The sequence below is a fragment of the Enhydra lutris genome, unplaced genomic scaffold (assembly GCF_002288905.1).
Source record: "Enhydra lutris kenyoni isolate GAN:26980312 unplaced genomic scaffold, ASM228890v2 scaffoldscaffold86, whole genome shotgun sequence".
NCBI classification, from domain to species: domain Eukaryota; kingdom Metazoa; phylum Chordata; class Mammalia; order Carnivora; family Mustelidae; genus Enhydra; species Enhydra lutris.
The window spans coordinates 5,708,760-5,730,281 of NW_019154170.1; the positions used below are offsets into that span (position 1 = coordinate 5,708,760).

Consider the following 21,522-nt stretch of genomic DNA (forward strand, 5'->3'; position numbering starts at 1 on the left):
GAAATCCGTTGGGGGAGGAAGGCCCGGAAGGGTACTTGGGCAGAGGGTACAGCGTAAGCAAAGGCCCAGAGTGCCTGGCCTGTTCAGGGGACTCAGAGTCATCGCTCCTGGGCAGCTGACTGCAGGTGAGGAACTGGGGGCCTGTCCATCCACTGCTGTCCTTGGTCACGCCACAGCCTTTCTGTCTGTCGAGGTGCTCTGTCCCCAGGTGCTGGCTGGAAACTGTCATGGCGTCCAGCCGGGTCCCACCGCTCTGGGTTTGTTTCCCGGGCCCAGGCCCGGTGAAGTACAAGGTCCAGGAGCCAAGAGCGCTTGAGCTGGAAGTTCCCACGTGAGGGGTTACCACAAGTCCGGAGACTGGCAGAGCAAGCGTCACCTCGGCCAGGTGGATGGACCCATCCCGGCCATGTACCTCCGGTGCGTCGCTGCTGTACCCAACGTGCGTCCCGGCCCGTGCTCTGGCTGCGGCCTCTCTCAGAGTCCTTCCCTTCCTCTGGCCTTTGGGTTCCGCTCATGTATCCAGGCCTGTCCGTCCCTGCCCCCCGCCCCCGCCGGCAGGTTCTCAGTCCTCTGCGCTCCGGGGAACTCAGCCGGTCTGTTCTGGGTGTTCTGGCTTCTGGGTTTATCCTCTTACCTGACTACGGGCACCCAAGTCTCAGGGTGGCCCCGTGGCTCCAGAGAGCAGGGTGGGAACCTGTCCACAGCCAGTGGCCAGGGCAGGCCCAGCAGGCCCAGAGAAGCCAGAACTGGCTTGGGGTCACCTGGCAGGGCCTTCAAATACAGCCTGTGGACAGCGCGGACTGCGGGCCGGGGGCTCCAGTAGCACAGGCCGGCCTCACCCAGGCTGATGGGTCTGGCTCTTCGGAGAGCACAGGGGTGGTCGCTCCTAGTGGGGACCCCTCCCCAGGCACAGGTATGGCAGTAGGGCCATAAGCCCCGTGGGGGGCAGCATGCCCAGCCCAGTCCAGTGTCCTGCTTGACGAAGAGGGGCCTTCTGGAAGCTCCCTCTGTCCTCTGATTTGATGGGACCTCACAGTTGGGCGTGGGGTCTCTTCCATCAAAGCCTGCAGGACTTGGACCCGCAGGGGCGAGGGGAGCTGGGCAGGGCACACCAGGCAGAGGGCACTGCCTGACAGAGGCCCCGCGACGGGTCTGCTCATTTGCATGCAGGGGCAACCAAGGCAAGAACCGCCAGAGCCGCTGTCTGAGCGGATTTGAGCTGAAGCTCTGTTTTCCTTCTGTTCTTGTCTCTCTCTCAAGGTCAGAGCCAGAGCAGGGACAGGAACAAAGGCGCACGTCCCCCATTCAGCCTCTCTGCGCCCCCGCAGGCAGCTCCTGGAGGAGGGGCCCTGCGAAGGGGAGGGCAGGGCACTCCAAGGCCTGGCCCCAGGCAACGTGGGGGCGGGGGCACAGTGGCTCCTGGGGACTCCTGTCCTACCGGGGGCCCCTGTGGGCACCTGGAGGCCCTGACCCCGGGGCTGGCGGCCATCTCAGCCTCCAGGTGCCGCCAGCGGTGGCGGGGGGGGACGTCAGCTGGGGCAGGGATCATTCTGGGGTAAGCTTCTTCTGGAGTGAAGAGTCAGAGATCAGGTTCCCTCTGGGGACAGGGGTCAGTTTTGGGTTCAAGGCTCAGGCAAGGTCAAAGGTCATTCAGGGTTGGCTGTCAGCCCCCGGCCCAGATCCAGAATAGGGTCTCTGATGGGGTACGTCCCTGTCCACCAGGTCTTGGGGTCTGCCCCAGACTCGGGGAGGGTCTTGTCCAGGCCAGGCCCGGACTGCACCCCTGACCCCCACCCCAGTTCCCGCCACCTGCTGCCCACAGGGTGAGTCCCCGTGCCTTGGGATCAGCACCCAGTGCCCTTACACCTGCGAAGCCTGCAGTGGCAGGAGAAAGCTAAGGGCATGCTGGAGAAATTTCTCGGTAAAGAACAGATTAGACCCAAGCTGCCTCCGCCTCGGCTCTAACGGGTGTCCGTGGCCCCGGCTTGGCCAGAGGGAGACCCTACCAGAGCCAGCAGAGGAGGCCCCTCAGCTCCTGGGAAGACACCTGGCCTTGACCCCTGCCAGGGGCCATCAGCCCAGTTCAGCCTGGCTGTGAGACGTCCCTTCGGGAGCTTGAGCGACCAGATGGGGAACTGAGGCTGGGGGCGGGTCCTGTCCTCCGTGGGAGCCCGAGACCCAAACCCGGCCCTTGGCCGTGCCTAGCGTGTGTGCCGCTGGTGACAGTGGTGGGGAATTGAGGTGTCGGGAGGGGCCTCCAGGGCTCTGGGCAGTGGATCTGTGCACCCCCTCCCTCCCGGTGCAGGAACACTGGTGTGTGTATCCACATGCTTGCGCATGCGTGCCAGAGGTGGAGGGGCGTTCGGAGCCCCCCCCCTCCTGCTCATCCACGTGCACACATGGGCCCTGGACCCGGCAGGCCCTGGGCGGGGACTTTCATCTCCAGCTGACAGGCCCCTCTCCTGGCTTTTAGCCGCTGAGAACTTCCTGCTAATAGTGCATTAACCTTGGCGGGGGCCGCCAATCACTCGGCGCCCACACGGGGGTGTGGGTGCGCAGGGACGCGGCAGCTGACAGACGTAAGGGCCGGGAAGCTGGCGGGGGCACCCCACCCTGCCCAACTGGGGTGGGCATGAGGCGGCCGGGCCTGGGGGGGACATGCAGTGTGTTCCCAGCTCCGGGTGGCAGAGCGCAGGGTCTCTCCTGACCTCATTAGAGTAATTAATGTGCCTTTTGAAGCTCGAAAAATCGCTCAGAGCTGTGGGAAAGGGGCACAGATCACAGGACGGGAGAGCTGGGGATGGCGTCTGTGTGCCTGTTAAAAATGTGCCCCAGGGGGCGCCTGGGTGGCTCGGTGGGTTAGGCCGCTGCCTTCGGCTCGGGTCATGGTCTCAGGTTCCTGGGATGGAGCCCCGCATAGGGCTCTCTGCTCAGCGGGGAGCCTGCTTCCTCCTCTCTCTCTGCCTGCCTCTCTGCCTGCTCGTGATCTCTGTCAAATAAATAAATAAAACTCTTAAAAAAAATTAAAAAAAAAATGTGCCCCAGCGGGTCTGATACACGGGGACGGACGGAAAAGAAGAGCGAGGGGAAGAGACGACGCAGGAGAGAAACAGACAAGCAGGCGGAGAGTCACAGTCAGAGGAAGCCGCACCAGCACAAAATCATAGAGACAGAGACCCGTGGTGGGAACAGATGGAGAAAGAGCCAGGGCCAGAGGAGCAGGGGCTGGGACATCTCCGGGCTGCCCAGGGACGCTGGCTGTGCTGGACTTTCCCGCGGGACCCTCCGTGCAAGACCTTCCCAAAGAAAAGGATGTGAGGAGCAGTCAGGGAGGACTTCCTGGAGGCAGCAGCTGGCCACCAGAGAAGAAAGGGGAAATGTGAGCCCACTTGGGGTGGGGAGGAGGCCAACTGAGATGCCGAGGGAAGCAGACTAGGGACCATCGCAGGAGACTCCGGCTGAAGGGGGGACCAGCTGGCTGTGGCGGAGACTGCTTTTCTGCGTGCTGGCAGCAGGCAGGGGCCGGGCTTTGCACGGTGGGGCAGGTCAGCCAGCCCTGGGAAGTGGACGGCCCACGGGGCTGGCAGATCCCGAGCGGGCAGCAGGCTCTGCTCATGCCCCCGCGGACAAGGTGGGGCTCAGGACAAGGCGTGAGAAACGGAGGCCCCAGCTGGCCCTATTTCCCATCTGCACCACAGGCTCTCAAGGGCAAGACAGGCCACACACCCCCTGCCCCCCCACCCCCCAGCAGGCCGGCAGGGAAGAGGCTGCATGGCACAAGGCTGCCACCTGGTGGCAGCGCCTCACAAAGACACGGCTGGGTGGCCACGGGCCAGCCCCTCTTCTCTGCCTCTCCGGCATCAAACCTAGAGGGTGGGGGGTGTCGGGCCAGAACCGGAATCTGCCCAGAAAGCGCAGCTCACAAGGAGAACGAGGCCCATGGAGAAACCCACCAACCTCCTCGCAGGGACGCTTCCACAGGGCCGCTGGGGAAGGGTGCGGCAGGCACAGGGGCCCAAGGCTGCAGAACCTCCAGCCCCCCCCCACTACCGCCCCAGGGCTCCTTGGGGAACACCCCCAAATGAGCCAGAGGTGCAAGCGCGGCCAGGCAGGACACTGGAGAATGGGACTCCGGCTTCAGCAAGCACAGAGGAGGGAGCCCTTGAATAAGGGCTTTGACCTGAACAGAGTTTTCTCTGGGCCCAGAGACAACGTCCCTGAAGAACCTTGTCCAGGCAGGTGAGGTAGGTCTCCCCCAGCTCGCCGTCTACCCTGGGGGACTCCTCACTGGACCCCCAGGACAGCTGGGGACAGGTCCACAGAAGCCCGGCTCGGTCACAGATGAGCCTCCGGCCACCTGCACGTTGTCACACAGGGTTGGGCCCCGCGCAGAGCAGAGCAGCAGCTACACATCCACGGCGGCTTTTATTGTCCCCAGCCCCACGGGAAAACGCCCCCAGACAGGTCCCTCATCCCGCCCCGCCCACCCACCCAGCGTTCGCTGGGGCTGCCCCATCCCCACGGAGCAGGGGGAGCAGCACCAGTCACAGTCCAGCCGTTCTCCGGGGCCTCTGATTTCCACCCAGCATCCGACACAGTCCTGTCTGGGCGAAGGGCCGAGGCGGCTTCGGGCTGAGGCGTGAGCGAGGCAGGACCCGTGCGGGCTCTCAGAGTCCGTGTCAAAGCTGGCAGGAGGGTCAGAGGGGCACACCAGACACTGGGAGCAGGGTCCATCTCTTGTTCTCTCCCTGGGGCTTCTGGAAATGCCGCCTCCCTGACCGGAGGAGCGTCTGGAGATGAGGAGCAGAGGGTGAGACCCCGCTGTGCCTGGGGTCCATCCTGCAAGGGATGAGCAGAGCCCGCACCTGTCCGGCCCCTCCCCCACCAAGGTCCACCACAATGAGCTGCTGGGCCCTACCAGATGGCCCAGCTCAGGAGGAGGGGCCCCCCAGCCACAGGGGATCTCAGATCACACCAATGCCTCCCCTTGGGGCCTAAAAAACCTGAAGAGTCTCCTGGTCTCTTGGCCTCCACGCCTGCACCTCCCACCCCAGCACACCGAGGTTGGGGTTAGGCAGGCCCTCACTCCTGCTTCAGACCGGTTGCCGGCTCTGCGCCCAGTGGGCCCTGATACTCCTCCGGGGCGGGGCCCGACGGAGGCCATCCCTGACCCAGCCCCTCCGCAGCTGCCCCACTGTTTTTTCTCTGCCCCGACACTGGGGCCTTCGAGGTTGGAGCACAGCCAGCACTGGTGCAAGCACCGCAGCCTTGGAGAGCTGACTACCGGAGGCCGGGAGCCGGCGAGCCCTGCTCCGGGGCCACACAGCCTGCAGCTGCAAGGCCAGCCCTGGGATCACAGCGAGGCCTCAGAGGCCCTCAGCCCCTGACCCTCCGACCTGGCCCACCCCGCTGCCCCGCGACAGGAGTCCCTGGCGCTCGAGGGGAGGCCGGCGCTACCATCTCAGATTCCGCGTTTCAAAGACGACCTCCTCGTCGCTGTCCAGCGATGCCGTCTCCGCGGGGTCTTCGCTGCTGGCCAGCAGGCCATACCTCCGCCTCTGCGGCTTCTTCAACCTGCAAGCAGGCCCAGGCAAGCTCGGGGGCCACGCGCGGGCGCGTCCAGGGCTGGGTGCTGACACCCCGTCCTGCTTCGCGCCCACCCCGCGGCCAGACCCCTCCAAGCCGCGCCACGGAGCTGCCTAGTCTGCGCGCTCCCCTCGCGCTCCGCCCACCACAGGGACTCTCCCTGGCTCCGACGGTCCTCGCGGAGGCCCGGCTGGGGAAGGGCCCCACTCCCGGCCCTCCCCCCACGCGCAGAAAGGGGACACGGCTCCGCGGACGCGGCCGGAGCCGCCGGGGCCGCGGTCGGAGCCGCCAGGGCCGCGGTCACCAGAGCCCGGGAAGGGCCTGTCCGGGGGTTCTGGGCACGCTCGGCGCCGCGGGCAAACGGCCCCGGGAGGACCCCGCCAGCCTACCCGGCCCGCCGGCCAGCGCGGGGGCGACGCAGCCGAGGTCCACCACCGACGCGCACCCCGCGGCGCCGCCGCACAGGCAGCCGCAGAGGGGCGGGGCCCATCCCGCCCCGCCCACGTGACGAGCGCGCGCCCCCAGTCCGCGCCGAGGGGCGGGGCTGGGCGCAGACACGTGAGGCGCCAGGCGCACGACGACTGGCCGCGGCTGGGCGGCGGGGGCGGCGCGCGGCGCACGCACCTGAACGCCCGGATGAGGAAGTAGAGCGCGGCCAGGCCGCTGAGGCCCGTGAGCACGTAGAAGGAACGCAGCAGCGCCGAGCCCGGCGAGCCCGGCGGCCGCGAGTACGTGCTGTTGTGCGGCGAGCCCGGCTGGCTCCCGTTCGTCACGGCGGACGTTGGCGACAGCGTGGCCTCCTCGGCTCCGTACAGCAGCGCCCGCGGCGGCAGCAGCAGCAGCAGCAGCAGGAGCGGCGGCAGCGGCACGCGCGGCCCCATGGCCCGGCGGAAGCGGTGGCTGCGCCCCGCCTCCGCAAGCAGTTGTCATTCATTGGCGCGGCGGCGGCGTCAGCCAATGGACCTCGGGGGCGGGGCCTAACGCCCGCAGAGACCCGCCCCCACCGCGCGGCTCCCCGGGTACTCTTGGGCGGGGCCCGCAGGGCGCTGAGCTCGGCCTGCTGCGCGCGCACCTCGGGTTCCCCGGCCCGCGGCCCCCAGCCCGCCCGCGCCTCCTCCCTGAGGAAGCGCTCCCCGCACGCAGTGGGATCCAAGCCCATGGCCCGCAACACCGCGGGGGGCAGTGCTCTCCAGGCGCTCGGTCCCGGGACCTGCGGCTGTTCTCACCCCGGGCCAGAGGGTGGGGATCCAGCTGGTGGGGGCACCTCGCTCTCACAGGCCGCAGGCTACACTGACCGGGCTCCGGGCTCCCTGCCATCACCCTCCCCACCCCACTGGGAGCTGAGGTGCGCAGCTCAGGGCCCACGGCAGCGCCACCAAGGGTCAGCCCCAGGGCTCTGCACCCCAAGACGGGGGCAGGAGGCAACCAGCCCGGGAAGCAAGCTCTGCCCTGCAGGCAACTCAAAATGGGAGGCTCTGGGGGTCACTATACCAAGACCCCGCGAGAGCGGGCCTGCCTCAGATGAGGGGGGCTGGGGACCACCACCACCTCGCACCCTGACTGCTGCCCCTCTAAACCCACGAGAACCGCGCAAGGAGACGACCGAGTGACTAGGTGGTCGCTCCTGCTTGGGCTCAGCTTGGGCCCTGAACAAAGGCCAGGAGATGGTTTCTCTGGCGGACTCCAAGTCCCTCTCCACGCCGGGCTCTGCGGCCACGCCCCCAAGCCAAACTCAGATTTCCGTGTGGACACACCAGGCCTTTATTCAAATCCAACGTCCAGGTCCCGCTCCCGTCGAGGGAGAGTACTGGCACAGGGCTGGTCCTCCCGGCCACGTGAACCCAGCCCCTCAGCCTCCCCAGGGATGCACCTGCTGGAAAACAAGAAGCAGGGGGGGATAAGGAGGGATCCAGTGGGAAGCCCAACCTCCGGCTGGGGTCACAGTGGGGCAGCTCAGGAGAGGAGAACCCACTGGATGGGCCGGGCACAACCAGGGCCAAGGGGCCTCACTCGCCCACCCCAGAAGAGCACTTACAGGTACATGGTCGGAGGTAAGCAGCCGTGCCTCTGGCTCTTGCTTCCAGGTGACGGCCCTCCTGGGACATTGACCCCAGGTCATCGCTGCTCTCTGGCCACCCTTCCAAGTCATACTGGCTTCCTTTCAACCTGCCAAAGCAAAGAAGCGTTACGCCCAGTGTCCCCACTACGGCTCGCATTTGCCCCGTCTCCCTTCCCCCGAAACCATCCACAGCTCCTAGGAGGGTCTCAACCTAGTCATCGGGGGCATCCCGGAAGCGGCCCGGTCACAGGCTGGCGTGCCCAGGATGGGCCTGCGCCTTTCCGATGGGCCAGGCCACGTTCCACCCCTCAGCAGAGCCAGCTACCCAACGGGGACGGAGCTGCTTAGAGAAGAGCGTGGGCTCTGGGAAAAACTCGTGGCGGCAACAGACATCAGAGAAAGCTAGTTAGGAGCCTGAGTAAGGAGGTCTGGAAAAGACGGTCCATTGATGAACAAAAATTCCAAAAACCAGGGCGTTCGGTGGCCTCCAATCCTGCCTATGGATCGAACCTATTCCTGAGGCGTGACTGCCTGGCCGCAGGCGGGGAAGGGTCAATGGCCAAGGTCTGACTCTAGTGCTAGCTTGATTAAAAAAAAAAAAGGAAAAAAAAAAAAAAGGAAAAGGAAAAACCGTCAAAGGACCATTCCCCAGGTACATGACTTTACTTTCAAACGAGCTCTCGACAAGGAGGGATGCGGACACGAGCAAAAGGAGTTACCTCGAATTACAGGGCTACTTCCACATATGAGCTAGCCAAGGGAGCAGCTTGCGTCTCAGAGGGTTCTGTTGGGCGCACAACACTTCTGTCCTCCGAGGGGCTGCAGCTTCCATAGGCTAGCGGTGAAAGCTCAGAACTTGTAAAGCAACAGCAGGGCTAGCTAACGAGCCGGTCAGTCTGCGGTCGCCCAGGGACGCTGCCTGCTGCCCGCTCTCTGGCCTGCCTCTGGACTAAGGCGGTCTGGGTCGGCGTCACGTGCCCGAGTGTCCACCGGCCCTGCTAAACTGCTCTCCCCGTCACCCGCCTCCTTGCCTACACCGGGACCAAAGGCAGTCCGCGTCCCACGGGGCCCGGCAAGCATCTGTCCGTCTGGCCCTCCCTGTCTAGCGCTCCAGGGGCCTCGGGCAGGACTGGCAGACCTCCTCCTCAAACTGCTCCCCGCTCCGATCCAACTGCCTCGACCCGGAGCAGGGAGTGTGTTGTGCAATGAAAGGGAAATTGTCAGAGCAAGGTTCATTTCAGACGGTCTTTTAATCGGCTTCGTGAAGCCAAAGAAAACTGCGTACAAGAGTTCCTTAACCACTTCAAATACAACATCAATAAGATATGCATACGTCTTCCAGTAAAAAAGGACAATATAAATAAACATTTTCAAGAACCTCTCGAGGGACGTCTGCGATCTACTGGGTCATACATAGCACAGAAGGGCCGTTCACGCCAGGCCCAGGGCAGCCGGAGCGCCTCTGTGGCTGCCGCAGGACGGGTCCGACCATGCGACACTCAGAAACGTTACACAGAGTTGGAAAAAGCCACAGCGTGCTCAGCTTCCGACAAAAAGCGGATTCAGAGTCCGTTCAATCTTAAGAGAAGAGACCGGGGCGCCCAACGTCGGGGGCCTGACCCCGCTAAAAAGAGGAACAAAAACGGCAACACAACCCCCAGTGATTTCCTAAAAAACTTATGGCTCCTGGTAGAAACGACAAAGGAAAATCTGAAGTGCTTTTCAAAACGTTTTTAAAACCCTTAAAAACGAACAGCGCTTCCTTAAAAAGAAAGGTCTAGCAATGAGGCCATCTGGGGGTCAGAAGCAGTCAGGCTGTGTTTGACAAGATCAGAACCGAGAAGACTACAAAAGTGGGGTACAAGGAGGTGTGTTCACTACACATCAACGATTCAGCGAAGCTCCCAAAATCTTTAAATATACAGCCATTGGAAGGACGATCTTGAGCAGGAAGGATTTTTACTCGTTGTGTGTAGCTGAGAACAAGAAGCAGGTACAGTGTAAAAGCACTGAAGCGCGCGACAAGGTGCAGCATTCCACTCCCGGGTCGGACCTGGAGGGCTCAGCCCAGCGCCCAGCGCCTCGGGAGGCACCAACCCCCCCACGGCTGAGTGCAGGGCGGCAGGGCGGGGCGGCCGCACATGCACAGATGCTGCCCACTCGGGGTGGGGGGGCCCTCACTCTCCCTTTCCTCCTCAGTCAGTCTGGTTTTGCCTTTACGTTTCGCAGCAGAGACGGCGGCTGGCACGGAGACCCAGAGAGCAGCCTTGTCCCTTACGGGCAAGGACAGTGGCAGAGTCTGAGTGTCGCCTGCACAGGGCGCCAAGGCTTACTGAGCTCCCACCGCAGGCCCCGCAGCGTGGTGCCCTCGGAGCGGGACTTACCGTAACTGTCGTAGCTGTCTCTGTAGGACCCGCCGGAGCTCCGATCACCATAGCCGCCACCTTGACTCCGGCTGAAAAAAAGACACCTCAGGCCATGCACGCCACCCGCCTGCCCGCCCTGCGCCAGTGTCCAGAGGGCAGCCTCGCACACCCCCGGGGCAGGACCTCAGCCACCACCTGCTGTAGTAGTCTCTGGAGCCTCCATAGCCCCCGCTCCTGGACTCAAACCGGCTCCCCCCGTAGCCTCGGTCCCCTCCTCCTGCAGCCAGGGACAAGGAAGCGGTCAGCCCACCGCCTACCAGCACCGGCCCACCAGGCTCCTGGGGACAAGGCCCTGAGCAGGCAGCACTCACCTCTGGAGAACCCGCGGCCCCGGCCTCGGCCCCCTCGGAAGAAGCCCCGGCCCCCCGCGGAGCCACCTCGGTACCCACGGGACCGGTTGTCGGACGACTTGCCGGCCTGGTCTACCCGGATCTGCCTCCCGTCCACGGACTGGAAGCGGAGACGGCGCGGTCAGCCTCTACCCTCGCCGCCCACTCTGCACACCGCGACCCGCACCCCGGGGGACAGCCTCCCTCACCTTCCCGTTCATGGCCATCATGGCGTCCTTGGCGTCGTCGATGTTCTCGAAGGTGACAAAACCAAACCCTCGCGACCGCTGGGTCTCCCGGTCTTTCACGACCACCACTGTCCGGGAGAGACGCGGGGTCTGCATTCAGCCCTCCCCGGCGGCCCCGCCCGGCCCCCGGCGCCCGCCTCACCTTCGGAGATCTGCCCGTACTTGGAGAAGACCTGCTCCAGCGACTGCTCGTTGGTGTCGAAGCTGAGCCCGCCGACGAAAAGCTTGCCTTCGTCCGATGCCATGGCGGCCTGCGGCAAACGCGGTTGAGACCCCGGGGCCGCCGGGGGCGTCAGGGACCGCCAGCCCACTTCGCGCAAAGGCCCGTGGCGTGTGGGATGAACGCCGCGACCCTCCGCGCCCGCCTCCGGTGCACGCCGGGACCGCTGGGTTCACGGGGACCCCGCACCTGCTCTGCGCCCCCCGCCCCGGGCTGCGAGATCCCCGCGGGCCGGCGCTGCATCCCGGCCGCCCGGGCTGTCCAGGCCGAGGGCCCCAGGGACGGCTACGGTGGGACACCTCAGGGGGGCGTCGGCCTCCATCGTGAGCGGCTGCGCGCAGCCCGGGCTTCCCCTCCGTGAGCAGGACCATGAGGTGGGGAAGGGCAACGTGCTTGGTCCACTGCGGGGCCCCGTGAGGGCGGGAACCGGGGGGCTGGGCACTGGGCGCGGGGGCGGGGGCCTCCCACGTGGAGCCTGACGTGTGGGGCTGCGGCCCGCTTGGGCCGACTCTTTCCCGGCTGGGAGAAACCCCGCCGAGCACCGCCGAAAACACCGGCCAGAACGCGCGGCGGGCCGCGTCTCTCGGACCCTAGTTTGGGGAACTGGGAGGGCGACGGGCCTACGCGGCCCCCGCGCGACTCCAACGGGAAACCGGGAGCGGCGGCCCGGGCCACGCAGCGTGGCCCCGCCCACCGCCGCGCGCATGCGCCCCGCGCACGCCCTGCGCCACTCCATCCGGGGACCCGGCACTCCCGCCATTTCGCTGGGTGCAGCCTCGCGCTCGCGGCCGCCATTTTGCGGTGGCGTCCCGCTCGCGGAGAGCCGGGCCCGAGGGAAGGACGCTCTCCGGCCACAGTTTGGCCCGGTGTCCCGCTGCCCATCGCCGCCGGCGGGGCGGACTCCACCCCGGGCCCGCCCCGGCGCCGCCCCCGCCCAGGGGCGTGCCGCCGCCGTCCCGCCTCCTCCGGCCGGCCGCAAGCCGCTTGCCGCCCCGGGCCCGCGGAGTCGGTGCCGCCAGGGCCCTCACCACTGAGTCGGGAAGGTCCCTGACGCAGGCGGGAACAGGGCGCAGCACAACGAGCCAAGCCTCCTAACGCGCGACTGAGGGGGGGGCGCCGAGCGCCCGGCCTTAAGTACGCCGCCGCGGGTCCCCGCCCCCCCCTGCCCCGCGCCAGCCAATCCGAGGGCTCATCAGCTGCAGCAACATCTCATATTCATGAGGCAGGGGCTGGGCTTGTCCCGGCTCCTCCCCACTCCCGTGCGCGCGGGTTCCGGGCGCGATAATTGGCGAGGACGCGCCTCGCCCGCAGTCCCCCGCCCGCGACCCGGAGGCGGGCCCGGCGCGCGGCGGGGCGGAGCTGACCCACAACCGCATGCCCGCCCCCACCCCACCTCCCGGTCTGTGGTCGGGAACAAAGGGGTCTCTGGAGGCCAAGGCCCCAAACCTCCCGGGCATCTCTTGGTGTGGCTCGAACTCAGACTTGCGCTCTGCCTCGGCAGTCGCCGCCAATGCAGCCTTGGCCAAGTCCCTATCCCCACCGGAGCCCCAACTGTCAGTCCACCTGAACCCTGACATCATTCTGATATCCACGCCAAATAACCGGATACTCTGGTACTCCCGGGACCCCACTACTTCATGGAATGGGCCCCTACGCCACCCCAAACCCCAAGACTGAGACAACCCCACGTGTGTGGATCCCAATACTCACCAAGCTCCCATTTCCTCCTACTTCGCAATTTTGGGGCGCCCCAATCGCAGGCAACCTGCTTTGCCTACAAATCTCCACCAGCACCCACACCTCCTTCCACCCCAATCCTGACATCTGCTTGGTGCTGTGCCCACACCCCCACACTCACCTAGACAGACGCCTCTGTGCATTGCAGCTCCGGAGGGCTGGCTGACCCCCTCCTGGGCACCCAGCCCATCACTGGGGCCAGCCCTGCACCCAACATTGGTCTCAACCCTTGGGCTCCCCTCCAGCATGCGTTCCGGCTTCCTGCCCGCACATGAACAGACTCATCATCGGTGGTGGGGTGAGCAATGCTCTCTTCCTCTCCTGTCTGGGGGTTCCGAGACCTCTGCTATCAGAAGAACAAGCTTTGCAGGAACCCTCACCTGCAAGATTGCTCTCGGAGAGTCCCAAGGCCACTTTATGGGAGCCCCTGTGTGGCCACCATTTGCCCCCGTGCAGGCTTTGGCTTGTGTTGTCTCTGGTGACCCTGGACGCCTCCACGGGATGGAAAAAACTAGTGCAGAACCCTGCCTGCCCACGCCCTGCTCTGGACAGTCTTCAGAGGGTAGACGCCATGCAGAGGAGTTGGAGTACTTGGGAACAGAGGACCCCCCCCCCGCTTTGTTGCCCACCACAGAGAAGTTCCAGCCCCGCTCCAGGCCCCCTCAGACTTGCTGACACCCTCAGGCGGGCCTAGCTGACCAAGTAAGGCACACAGGCAAGGACATGGTCTCCCGTAACAAGATCACTGGGACCCCTCCCCCATTTAGGAGCCCCCTCCTGCAGAGAAACTCCTGACTCATTGCCACCCCCCCCCCCACACACACGTCGCTGCCTGGTGCCACAGCCCTCCCCGTCAGAGGCAGCCCGCTGCTGCGTCAGCCTCTCACGCAGGGTGGTTATTAAAAGGAGCAAAAAGAGACGCCAGCTCTCAGCTCCCTCCGCCTCCCAGCCGGCGTGGAGGGGGGGGGCTGGTGGGCTGGGGCCAGGTCAGCCCAGCTCGGGAACACTTGCCTGCCACCCTTTTTGGTGGGCTCCCCTAGCAAAGTCAGGTCAGGGGCTCCTGGCTCCAGCCCAGACCTGGTGTCCCCGCAGCCTTGGTGGCCCAGAATCATTCCCTGGCCTAGGCCCCGCCCCCAAGGCTCCGCGGTTCTGAGTCTGCCTTCCCCTGGTTTTGTGAAGCGCTCTGTTCATTCATTCCTTCCTTCCACCAGCACGCGGTTATTAAACATTTACTACAAGCCTGTTGCTGCATCTCCATGTATACCCATGACTGTCCTGGGTTCCCATCTCAGAAAGGACCCATGCCTGGGGACACCTGTGGCCAACTCTGCCCGCTCTGGGCATTGTGCGGGGACTGCGTGCTGGCGTCTCAGGTGTGCGGCCTGTCTCCGTCCCCGCCTGCATCCCTGTGGTTTCCTGCATCTGCTTTTCCGTGGGTGGGGGGCGGCTCTCACACCTTCCTCGCTGTAGCGACCGCTGCGCCACGCTCTCCCCACGGACACGAGGCGGCGCTGCGGCCTCGCTGTCACCCCAGCCAGGGGCTCCGGGTCCCGCCGCGTGCTCCAGCGTGGGACGAGGTCTTCGTTCCGCCCAAAGGCCTGACCCCGCGCCTCTGCCAGCACGCTGGGAGGATGGGTCTCAAAATAGCCGCGGGCAGGGGAGAGGCTGCTATTCGCGGCCTGGACGCGCGGTGCTCGCCGCCTGCCCGACGGGACGGGGATTAGGCCGGGAGGTCCCCGTCGGCGCGTCTACAAATCGCCCCTCTGCGGAGGGGGCGCCCGCCTCGGGGACCACTTCTCCCACCGCGGTCCAGCCGCTCCCCGCCTGGACTCCCCACCCGCGGACGTCGCCATGGAGACGAGGGCGGGTCTATCTCGTTCCCGCGGCGCCCCCTCCGCCTTCCTGCCCGGCCGGGCCTCGGGACGCCGGGTCCTCCCCCGACCCTGGCTAATGACCGGGCGGGAGGCGGTAATGAGCGTCTGGGTCCCGGACGGGCGTTGGCCGGGATGAAAGGCGCGTGGGGGGTGGGGGGAGGACGACCCTCGGGCCGCGTAATTATCGCCCCCTCCCGGTCGACCAGGCGGGGGCCGGGACAGTGCACCTGGCGGCCTCCCGGCGGGGGCGCACAAATGGGACCGTCCTGGCAGAGACTCGCTGGCCCGCCTGGCCCAAACCCGCAGGGCCCAGAGCCAGGGTGGGGGAAGTGGAGACTGGATGAGTGCGCGCGTTGCCAGGTGTGGTGCACATGTGTGCCGGTGAGCTGGGAGTCGTGGGTAAACAGACAGGATGGCAGGGCACCGTGCCTGCGTGGATGCAAAAGTGGGGCTGTGTGTGCCCAGGTATGGAAGTGTGTGGACAGTGCTCCGTGCGCAAGACACGACGGGGGCGTACATGGACTCCAGAGCGTGTGCATAAGGGACACGGATGTGGGACCAGTCACGGACAGGCCTGCGTGTGTGTGACTCCCGGGCAGGCCTCACAGAGAGGTGGGCACCCCCGTGGTTGGAGGCGTGACTCTTGCCCCTGGGGTGGGCCGTTGTGCTTTGTGTCAGCAGTGGCCAGGGTCTTGCAGGGCAGAGGACGGCTGCAGGAGGCCAGAAGCCCGGCAGAGTCAAACTGTCCCCCCCCCCTCCACCCGGCTCTGGCTCCTACCTGCAGGAGGTGTGGACCCTCCCCTGTCTCTGAGGCCCCAGGTGGCTGCTGACCGTGAACACAGGAAGCTCAGCTCTTTGCCACCCTGAAGCGCTAGAAGGGGCTGCCCCTGGCGTCAGTTTCCCTCCTGTTCCTAGGAAGGGGTCTCCGCAGTGGAGAATGTGCAGGACAGGGGATGGGCAGAGGCACCCAGTGGAGCCCCCTGTGAGTGAAGGCCCAGGAACACGAGGCTGGCACCATCCTGCTCCCACCCTGGCTCCCACCCGAGTTGCAAGGGCCGGGCACTGGATGGTTTGTGGCCATGAGCACAGACTGTGGGGTGGGGCCTAGAGGGGCCACAGAGACACGCCGGCCCACCAGTGTGAGGGCAAGGCCTCTGGATGTCACACTCCCGGCCCTCGGGTTTGCACGTTTGCTCTTTTTTGTACTCCAGATGCCCCAGAGGCCCAGACGGTGACCCTGTCCTTTCTGCAGAGGATCCCGGAGGCACGTGTGTGGTGGACAAACACACAAGTACATCAAACATGTGCCAGATGTCTGAGAAACGCCAGACCTTGAGCACAAAGACCCCCTCTGTGTGCTCACGAAAACCCTGAGGCTTGCCTTGGTGGGGGCCAGGGCCACAGCCCGCTGGATTTTGAGGCTGGGGAGGGGCTGAGGTTCACACCTCCCGACCCCTGGCGGGTAGGAGGAGCTGTCCCCCACAAGTGTCCTATCCACTCACTTGACCTTAGCCCCACACTCAAGATGGCACCCACACACAGCCTCCCTATGGGTACAAGGAGGGGCAGAAGGACCCCTTCCCGGGGCTTGTGGCTCCACGGCAACACTGGAGTGGCCGGAGGGAGACATAGTGGCCCCCTCCTGTGGCAGTCGCCAGGGGCTCAGGGAAGACAGTTGTGTCCGTGTGGCCTGGGCTGCCCCAAGCATCCGCCGCACAAGTGCTGGTGTCCCACAGCTGTCTTGCTTTTCCTTGAAGGTCAGTGAGGGCCGGGTGCCCTGCTGGGCAGGCTGGTGTGGCCAGGCCCCTCTCAGGGCCTCAGTTGCCCATCTGAGACGTGGGTGCAGCAGCAGGGATTCCTGGGGTCAGTGAGGCTGAATGGGGACAAGAGCCCCCCAGGAGGCACTTGGGGTTCTCTGCCCTTTCTTCTGTCGCAGGCACACGGGAAATGGTCTGATGCTCATGCCCCTTCTTCCAGGTCCCACCAGGGATGGAGTGAGTGAGGGCACACACCCCACCTGTCCCCAACCCAGATAAGCAGCTCTCTGCTTCTCTGGCAGGCCTATAGCCACGGAGGGTATGGTGGGCCGGAGTGTGTGGCTGGAGCAATGGGCCGTGTTCTGGGAGGGTGCTGTTGTGGGTGACAAGTCTCTGAGGCTCTGAGTGCCTGCCCTGCCGGGTGTGACTTTCAATTCTGCGGTTTTCTTAAGGGAGGTCTTGGTCCAGGGTGAGAAGGGGGGGGGCATTGTTTTGAAAATCATAGCGTCGAGGGACTTTGTGGTGGCATCAAAGTGTGAGTGGGGCAGTGTGTGTGTGGGGGCGGGCCTGTGTACTGCAGAGCCAGGAGCCTGGCACTCAGGTGGGAATCCGTATCGGGCCCCTAACTGTTGGAGGGTGCACTTCTTCAGAGCGTGGGCGAGAGGGGCGGGTTGGGGGGGTGGCGTGTGTGGGAGGTGGGCCGTGCGCAGTGTCTGGGGGGGGAGGCGCAGGCGGTCTGCTCGCAGCCAGCTGTCTAGAGCCCTGACCGCCCCCCCCGCCCTGCCTGCGGGCAGCCCCGCCCACATTCCGGAGGAGGGGGTGCCCCCTACAGCCCCTGCCGGCACCCCAACCTCTGACCCATCCCTAGCCCACTCCCTCCAGCAGCAGCTGGCTCCAGGGAAGGGCAGCCGGGCGGGGGTGGAGGCTGGAATGTGTGCCGGGGGTGATGGAGGGCTCCCCGCTCCGGAGAGGGGGCGGAAGTGGGGGAGGAGCCGGTGGGACAGGGACCCAGATACCAACAGAGACAGACGGAGACCCTGAGGAAGGCCAACAGAGGAGAGGACAACCCGCCGCCTGCAGGAGAGGCAGCAAAGGAAGTAGATAGGGGGCAGAACTAGAGGGGAGAAGGAGAGGTGGCGAGCCAGGGACAGGGACCCGGAGGGAGGGCCGTCACAGGGGCAAGGCCCCAGGTGACAGCAGCCCCGCCCCCACACCGGGTCACACCAGAAGCTGCCTGTCCCCTGCCCTCCCAGGGCTGGGCAGCCGTGGGTGGGGCTGGAGTCAAGACTCCTGGGTTGGGCCCCAGCACCCTTGGCTGTGGCTTGGTAACTCCCATTCCCCAGGCGCCTAGAGAGGCAGGCAGGTCCCACTGGGCCTGGTGGGGGCGGCTGTGCCCAGGGCACCCGCCTGGTGCTGGGGCTGCGGGAGCTGGCCCCAACGGGATACCGCTCACTCCTGTCTCCCCACATGGCTCCTTGCCAGAGGCCGGCTCCTCCCCAAGTCAGGCCCTGACCCCAGCCTTTGGCATTTCAAAACCGTGGAGCCAACCCCAATTATCCATTTGCCCCCCCCCCCCCCCGCCCCCCGGCCCGGCCCCCGGGGCACCCCCCCCCACCCCCCCCCCCCCCCCCCCCCCCCCCCGGGGACTCTGGCCTGGAGCAGAAAGCAGTGACCCCAGTGACCTTCTCCTGCTTGCCCACGGCGGTCGCATCAACCAGGAGCAGTGTCCCCCGGGACCCAAGCCTCCAGTCCAGACTCCACAGCTTGGCAGCCACACCAGTGCACACGGCCCGCCCGACCCGCGACTGAGTCTTGCGCCTGCCCAGCGGGGGGCTACCCTTGGACCCGAAGTTCCCCACCAGGCGGGGCCTGCTCCTGCTCCCACCGACCGCTACCTTCTCCGAGGGGACTCCTGATCACAGCAAAACTTGCTCCCGCTAGCCTCCCGCGGCCCCTTGCCGACCACCTCTGCCGCCTTCGGACAGCGCTTCACCCGGCGCTCCTCCGGCCCGGGCCCGGCCGTCCGGCCACTTGGATGTTCTGGGCCCTCCTCCCCGGGGGCCCGTCTCAATCCCCAGCCACAGATTTGGGGAATCACCCCCTTCGGGTCCTCGCCTCGGCGTTTTCCTCCCGCCGTTTGTTTCCTCTCCCCCAGCTCACTTCGCAGCTGTTACCAGTACACCTGCCTGCGCGTCTCCGGGTCGTGGCACACGATGTCTCCCACCTAGGGGCACCCCTTCCCTCTTCCAACGCTTGGCAAACTCCTATTCCTTTGGCAAAGCCTCAGGCCGGGGGCACTCCCCCCCGCCCGGGGGCCGCGTGCTCTCCCCCCCGCCCGGGGGCCGCGTGCTCCCCCAATCCGGAGGTCGCGCCGCCGAGCCGAGGAGGGGGCAGCACACAATGCCGGGACGTGGAAGGAGGGGTGCGAGCGAGCGCGCTGGTGCTGGGGTCCACGTGCGGCGCCCTCCGCTACGCCCCCTCTTCCGTCCCGGCGCTGCGGAGCCGTCAGACCCTCGGCGCGCCTCCCGCCCCCAAGTTTGCAGACGCGCGACCACAGGGAGGGCCCCCCCAACCGCCTCCGCGCCGCGCTTGCGCACTCGGCTGGCTCGGGCGCGGTCCCACCCTCCGGCGCGGACGCCACGCTGCCATTGGTGCGCGCGGAAGAACGAACGGCGGGGCCACCAGTGAGGCGTCCCCGGGGATGAGTGGGCCGGACCCGAGCCCCCCTCCCCGACGAGCGGACGGGGGCGACCGGGGCGCCCTCCCCGCGGTGACGTCAGGCCCGATTCGCGGCGCGTTGCCGTGGAAACCGCGATTCCATTCCTGCGGGTTTCCGGGGGCCACCCCCTCCCATTCAGCTTTTTCCTCAATGGGAGGAGGGGGCGGCGCAGGGCAGACACCGCCCCCTGCGATCTCCGCAGCCCCAGCCGTCGCTGGGCCTCAGTTTACCTTACTTTCGAGTGGCCTAGCCTGCAGCCCCTCCGGCCGCAGCTCCCTTTGGCCCGGCACCTCCCCGCGGCGAGTTGTGTGCGCTGCGCGCCCTTCCAGGGGGAAGGAGGCCAAGGGCCCGCTACCCCCACCGGGGTGTAGTTCCCTTACGACCCCAGGGCAGGGCCGCGAACGTTGGACTCCCGAGCTGGGCTCCAGGTAGCGCCCTGAGGGATGGGTTCCTGGGCAGCAGGGCAAGGCCCCCCGCCCTGCCGCGCGCACACATAGCCTGTGATGCAGCAGCCGGTGATTCAGCGGGCGCCTCAGCTGACACCTCCTTCCACACCCCCAACCCAGCCCTGCGGAGTCACCTGGGTACAGCCCTCAGCCCTGACCCTCAGGGCTGCGTGGGCGGAAGTTTCCACCTGAGGTGTCCCACCCACATCTCCAACCTGTGGCCGTTGACTAAGGTCTGGAGGGATCACCCTGACATGTGGCACCCAACCTTCCTGCTGTGGGCTTGGGATGATTTGGAGGTGACTGGACAGGGAGACGGGCAGAAGGGCCTTCTGGAGATGTTCCCAGGACACTCCTGGGACAGCACCTGTGTCCCTTACCCCTGGGGTCCCTGGAGCTGGGAGGGCAAGGACTTGGGCCACCCAAAATCTGCCCAGGAGTGAGTGGTCACCAGTTTGACAAACATCCCAATCTTCTAGGGCGACTGATTGTTTCTCCCTGGGCTCGGAGTTTTCTCGCCTATTAGATGGGACTGTAATTAGTTGTAACTTCTAGTTGGCAGGGTTTGGGAACTGAGGAAGTACAGGTGAGGATGCTGGTACTGTCCTCTCTCTGCCCAGCCCCAAAGTGGATGACAGGGGGACCCCAGTGGACTTGCCCCTGGCCCAGCCTTTGGGAAATGCCAGTTGAGGAAGTCCCCAGGCAGAGCAAGGACGCCCAGGAGAGGGGTGTTCCTGCGTAGGGCATGGCCCGGACAAAGGCCTGAGGCATGACCATCAGGGATGGGGAGCGCTGGAATGCAAGGCCAGGGTGAGGCCAGAGGGGTGAGAGTTCACCCAGGGCTGTGACGGCCAGGCCAGTGGCCTCGAACACAAGCCTCGGGCCCTGGGGAACCTCTGATTTCCACTAGACAGCTCCAGGAGGCCCGGTACCCAGGAGAGGGCTCAGGTCAGCGCTCCAGCCAGGCAGCACCTCCTGCCTGGCCCAGCATTTGAAGCAGGCTCCCCGTCAGTGGCTGGGGACATCGAGGCCCAACGAGCGTGGTCAGGTAGCCCTGGTGAGAGTCCCAGGGGTCAGTCCCCAGCCCACTTCCCAGAGCCGGGAACGGAGGCCCCACCCATGGCGTGCTGTTAGCAGGCAGCCCCGTGCCCACACCCTGCAGGACTTCCGGCCTTGAGTACCGGGAAGTGGCTGGCCCCTCCCTCTCCTGCTGGGGCAACTTCCTGCCCGCCCTTACCTCAAGCCGGGGAGGGAACGTGGGAACCGTTCTGGGATCAGGCCCCACCCACTCCCCAGCTGCCACTACCTGTCGGTCTCGCCGGGGGCCCCCTCTTCAGGGGAAACAGCCGCCAGCCGTGCCACTCCCAGGCTTTAAGACCACCCGTCGTACCTGGGAGCGCCCTCTGTGATGGCCAAGACCCCTCCCCCCCGCCAAGTGGGCAGCACATTCACTCGTTTCATCTTGTTTATTACTTGAAATCACGGTGTTTGTATAGGTTTAATCTTTCCCAATTTTGTTTTCATACAGGAAACTCAGGCAAGGTGCCGGGACACCCCACAGCCCGACCCCTGAGGGTGGGTAATGCTTTCTTGGGGGAGCCCTGGTGAGGGCAGAGAGGGACGGGCTGCCTGGGTTCCTGCCTGGGGCCTCCACCCTCAGACCCGTGGAGGCACAGGTGTTATTTAAAAATTGTTTAAAAAAACAAAACAAACAAAAAAAAACCCCGACAAAACAGAACACATTTAAATAGGTATCCAACACAGTTCTTCAAAAACAAACCCACTCCTTTTTTCTCCTTTTTCTTTTTTTTTTTGGAAAATGAAAACAAACAAAAATCAGTGACCCCTACCCTCTGACCCCTCCCTACCCCCCCCCCCACAAAAAAGTTTACAGAGCTACAATTAACACATGATGTTCACATCTGAAACCATTAACTTTAAACACATAATGGGGGGGGGGTTCACCTACAATAGGATGAAAGGAGGGAACAGGCAGGGGGTGGGGGTGTCTGGAGGACAGAAAGGCAGGGCAAGGACCAGACTTGGGCAGGGGGCAGGGCCTGATCATCTCCATTATCAGTAAAAAATAAGTGAATGAAAAAAAACTCCACCCCCATTGAA

The 21,522-nt window shown here is 65.3% G+C and overlaps 2 protein-coding genes across 8 annotated transcripts; both read right to left on the minus strand.

Moving 5' to 3' along the window:
- Positions 1-4,406: 4,406 nt before the first annotated feature.
- On the minus strand, positions 4,407-6,501 carry LOC111161881 (chromosome unknown C19orf24 homolog). 2 transcript variants are annotated; one of them, XM_022525936.1, is made up of 3 exons: positions 6,211-6,498; positions 5,458-5,574; positions 4,407-4,790 (listed from the first exon to the last, which is right to left on the minus strand). In XM_022525936.1, coding segments are annotated over exons 1-3 (375 nt in total). In that variant the 5' UTR covers positions 6,468-6,498; the 3' UTR covers positions 4,407-4,789. The 2 variants fall into 2 exon arrangements, with proteins under 2 accessions (XP_022381644.1, XP_022381643.1); XM_022525935.1 differs by having other exon boundaries at positions 4,407-5,574; positions 6,211-6,501.
- Positions 6,502-7,323: 822 nt separating this feature from the next.
- On the minus strand, positions 7,324-17,796 carry LOC111161880 (cold inducible RNA binding protein). Of its 6 annotated transcripts, none has more exons than XM_022525934.1 (8): positions 11,897-12,719; positions 10,791-10,899; positions 10,610-10,716; positions 10,383-10,521; positions 10,207-10,288; positions 10,030-10,100; positions 7,622-7,752; positions 7,324-7,459 (listed from the first exon to the last, which is right to left on the minus strand). In XM_022525934.1, the coding sequence occupies exons 2-7, from the start codon at positions 10,891-10,893 to the stop codon at positions 7,748-7,750; spliced, it is 507 nt and encodes a 168-aa protein (XP_022381642.1). In that variant the 5' UTR covers positions 10,894-10,899; positions 11,897-12,719; the 3' UTR covers positions 7,324-7,459; positions 7,622-7,747. The 6 variants fall into 6 exon arrangements, with proteins under 6 accessions (XP_022381642.1, XP_022381641.1, XP_022381639.1 ...); XM_022525933.1 differs by having other exon boundaries at positions 7,622-9,621; XM_022525931.1 differs by lacking the exon at positions 11,897-12,719 and adding an exon at positions 12,727-17,796 and having other exon boundaries at positions 7,622-10,100.
- Positions 17,797-21,522: the final 3,726 nt, after the last annotated feature.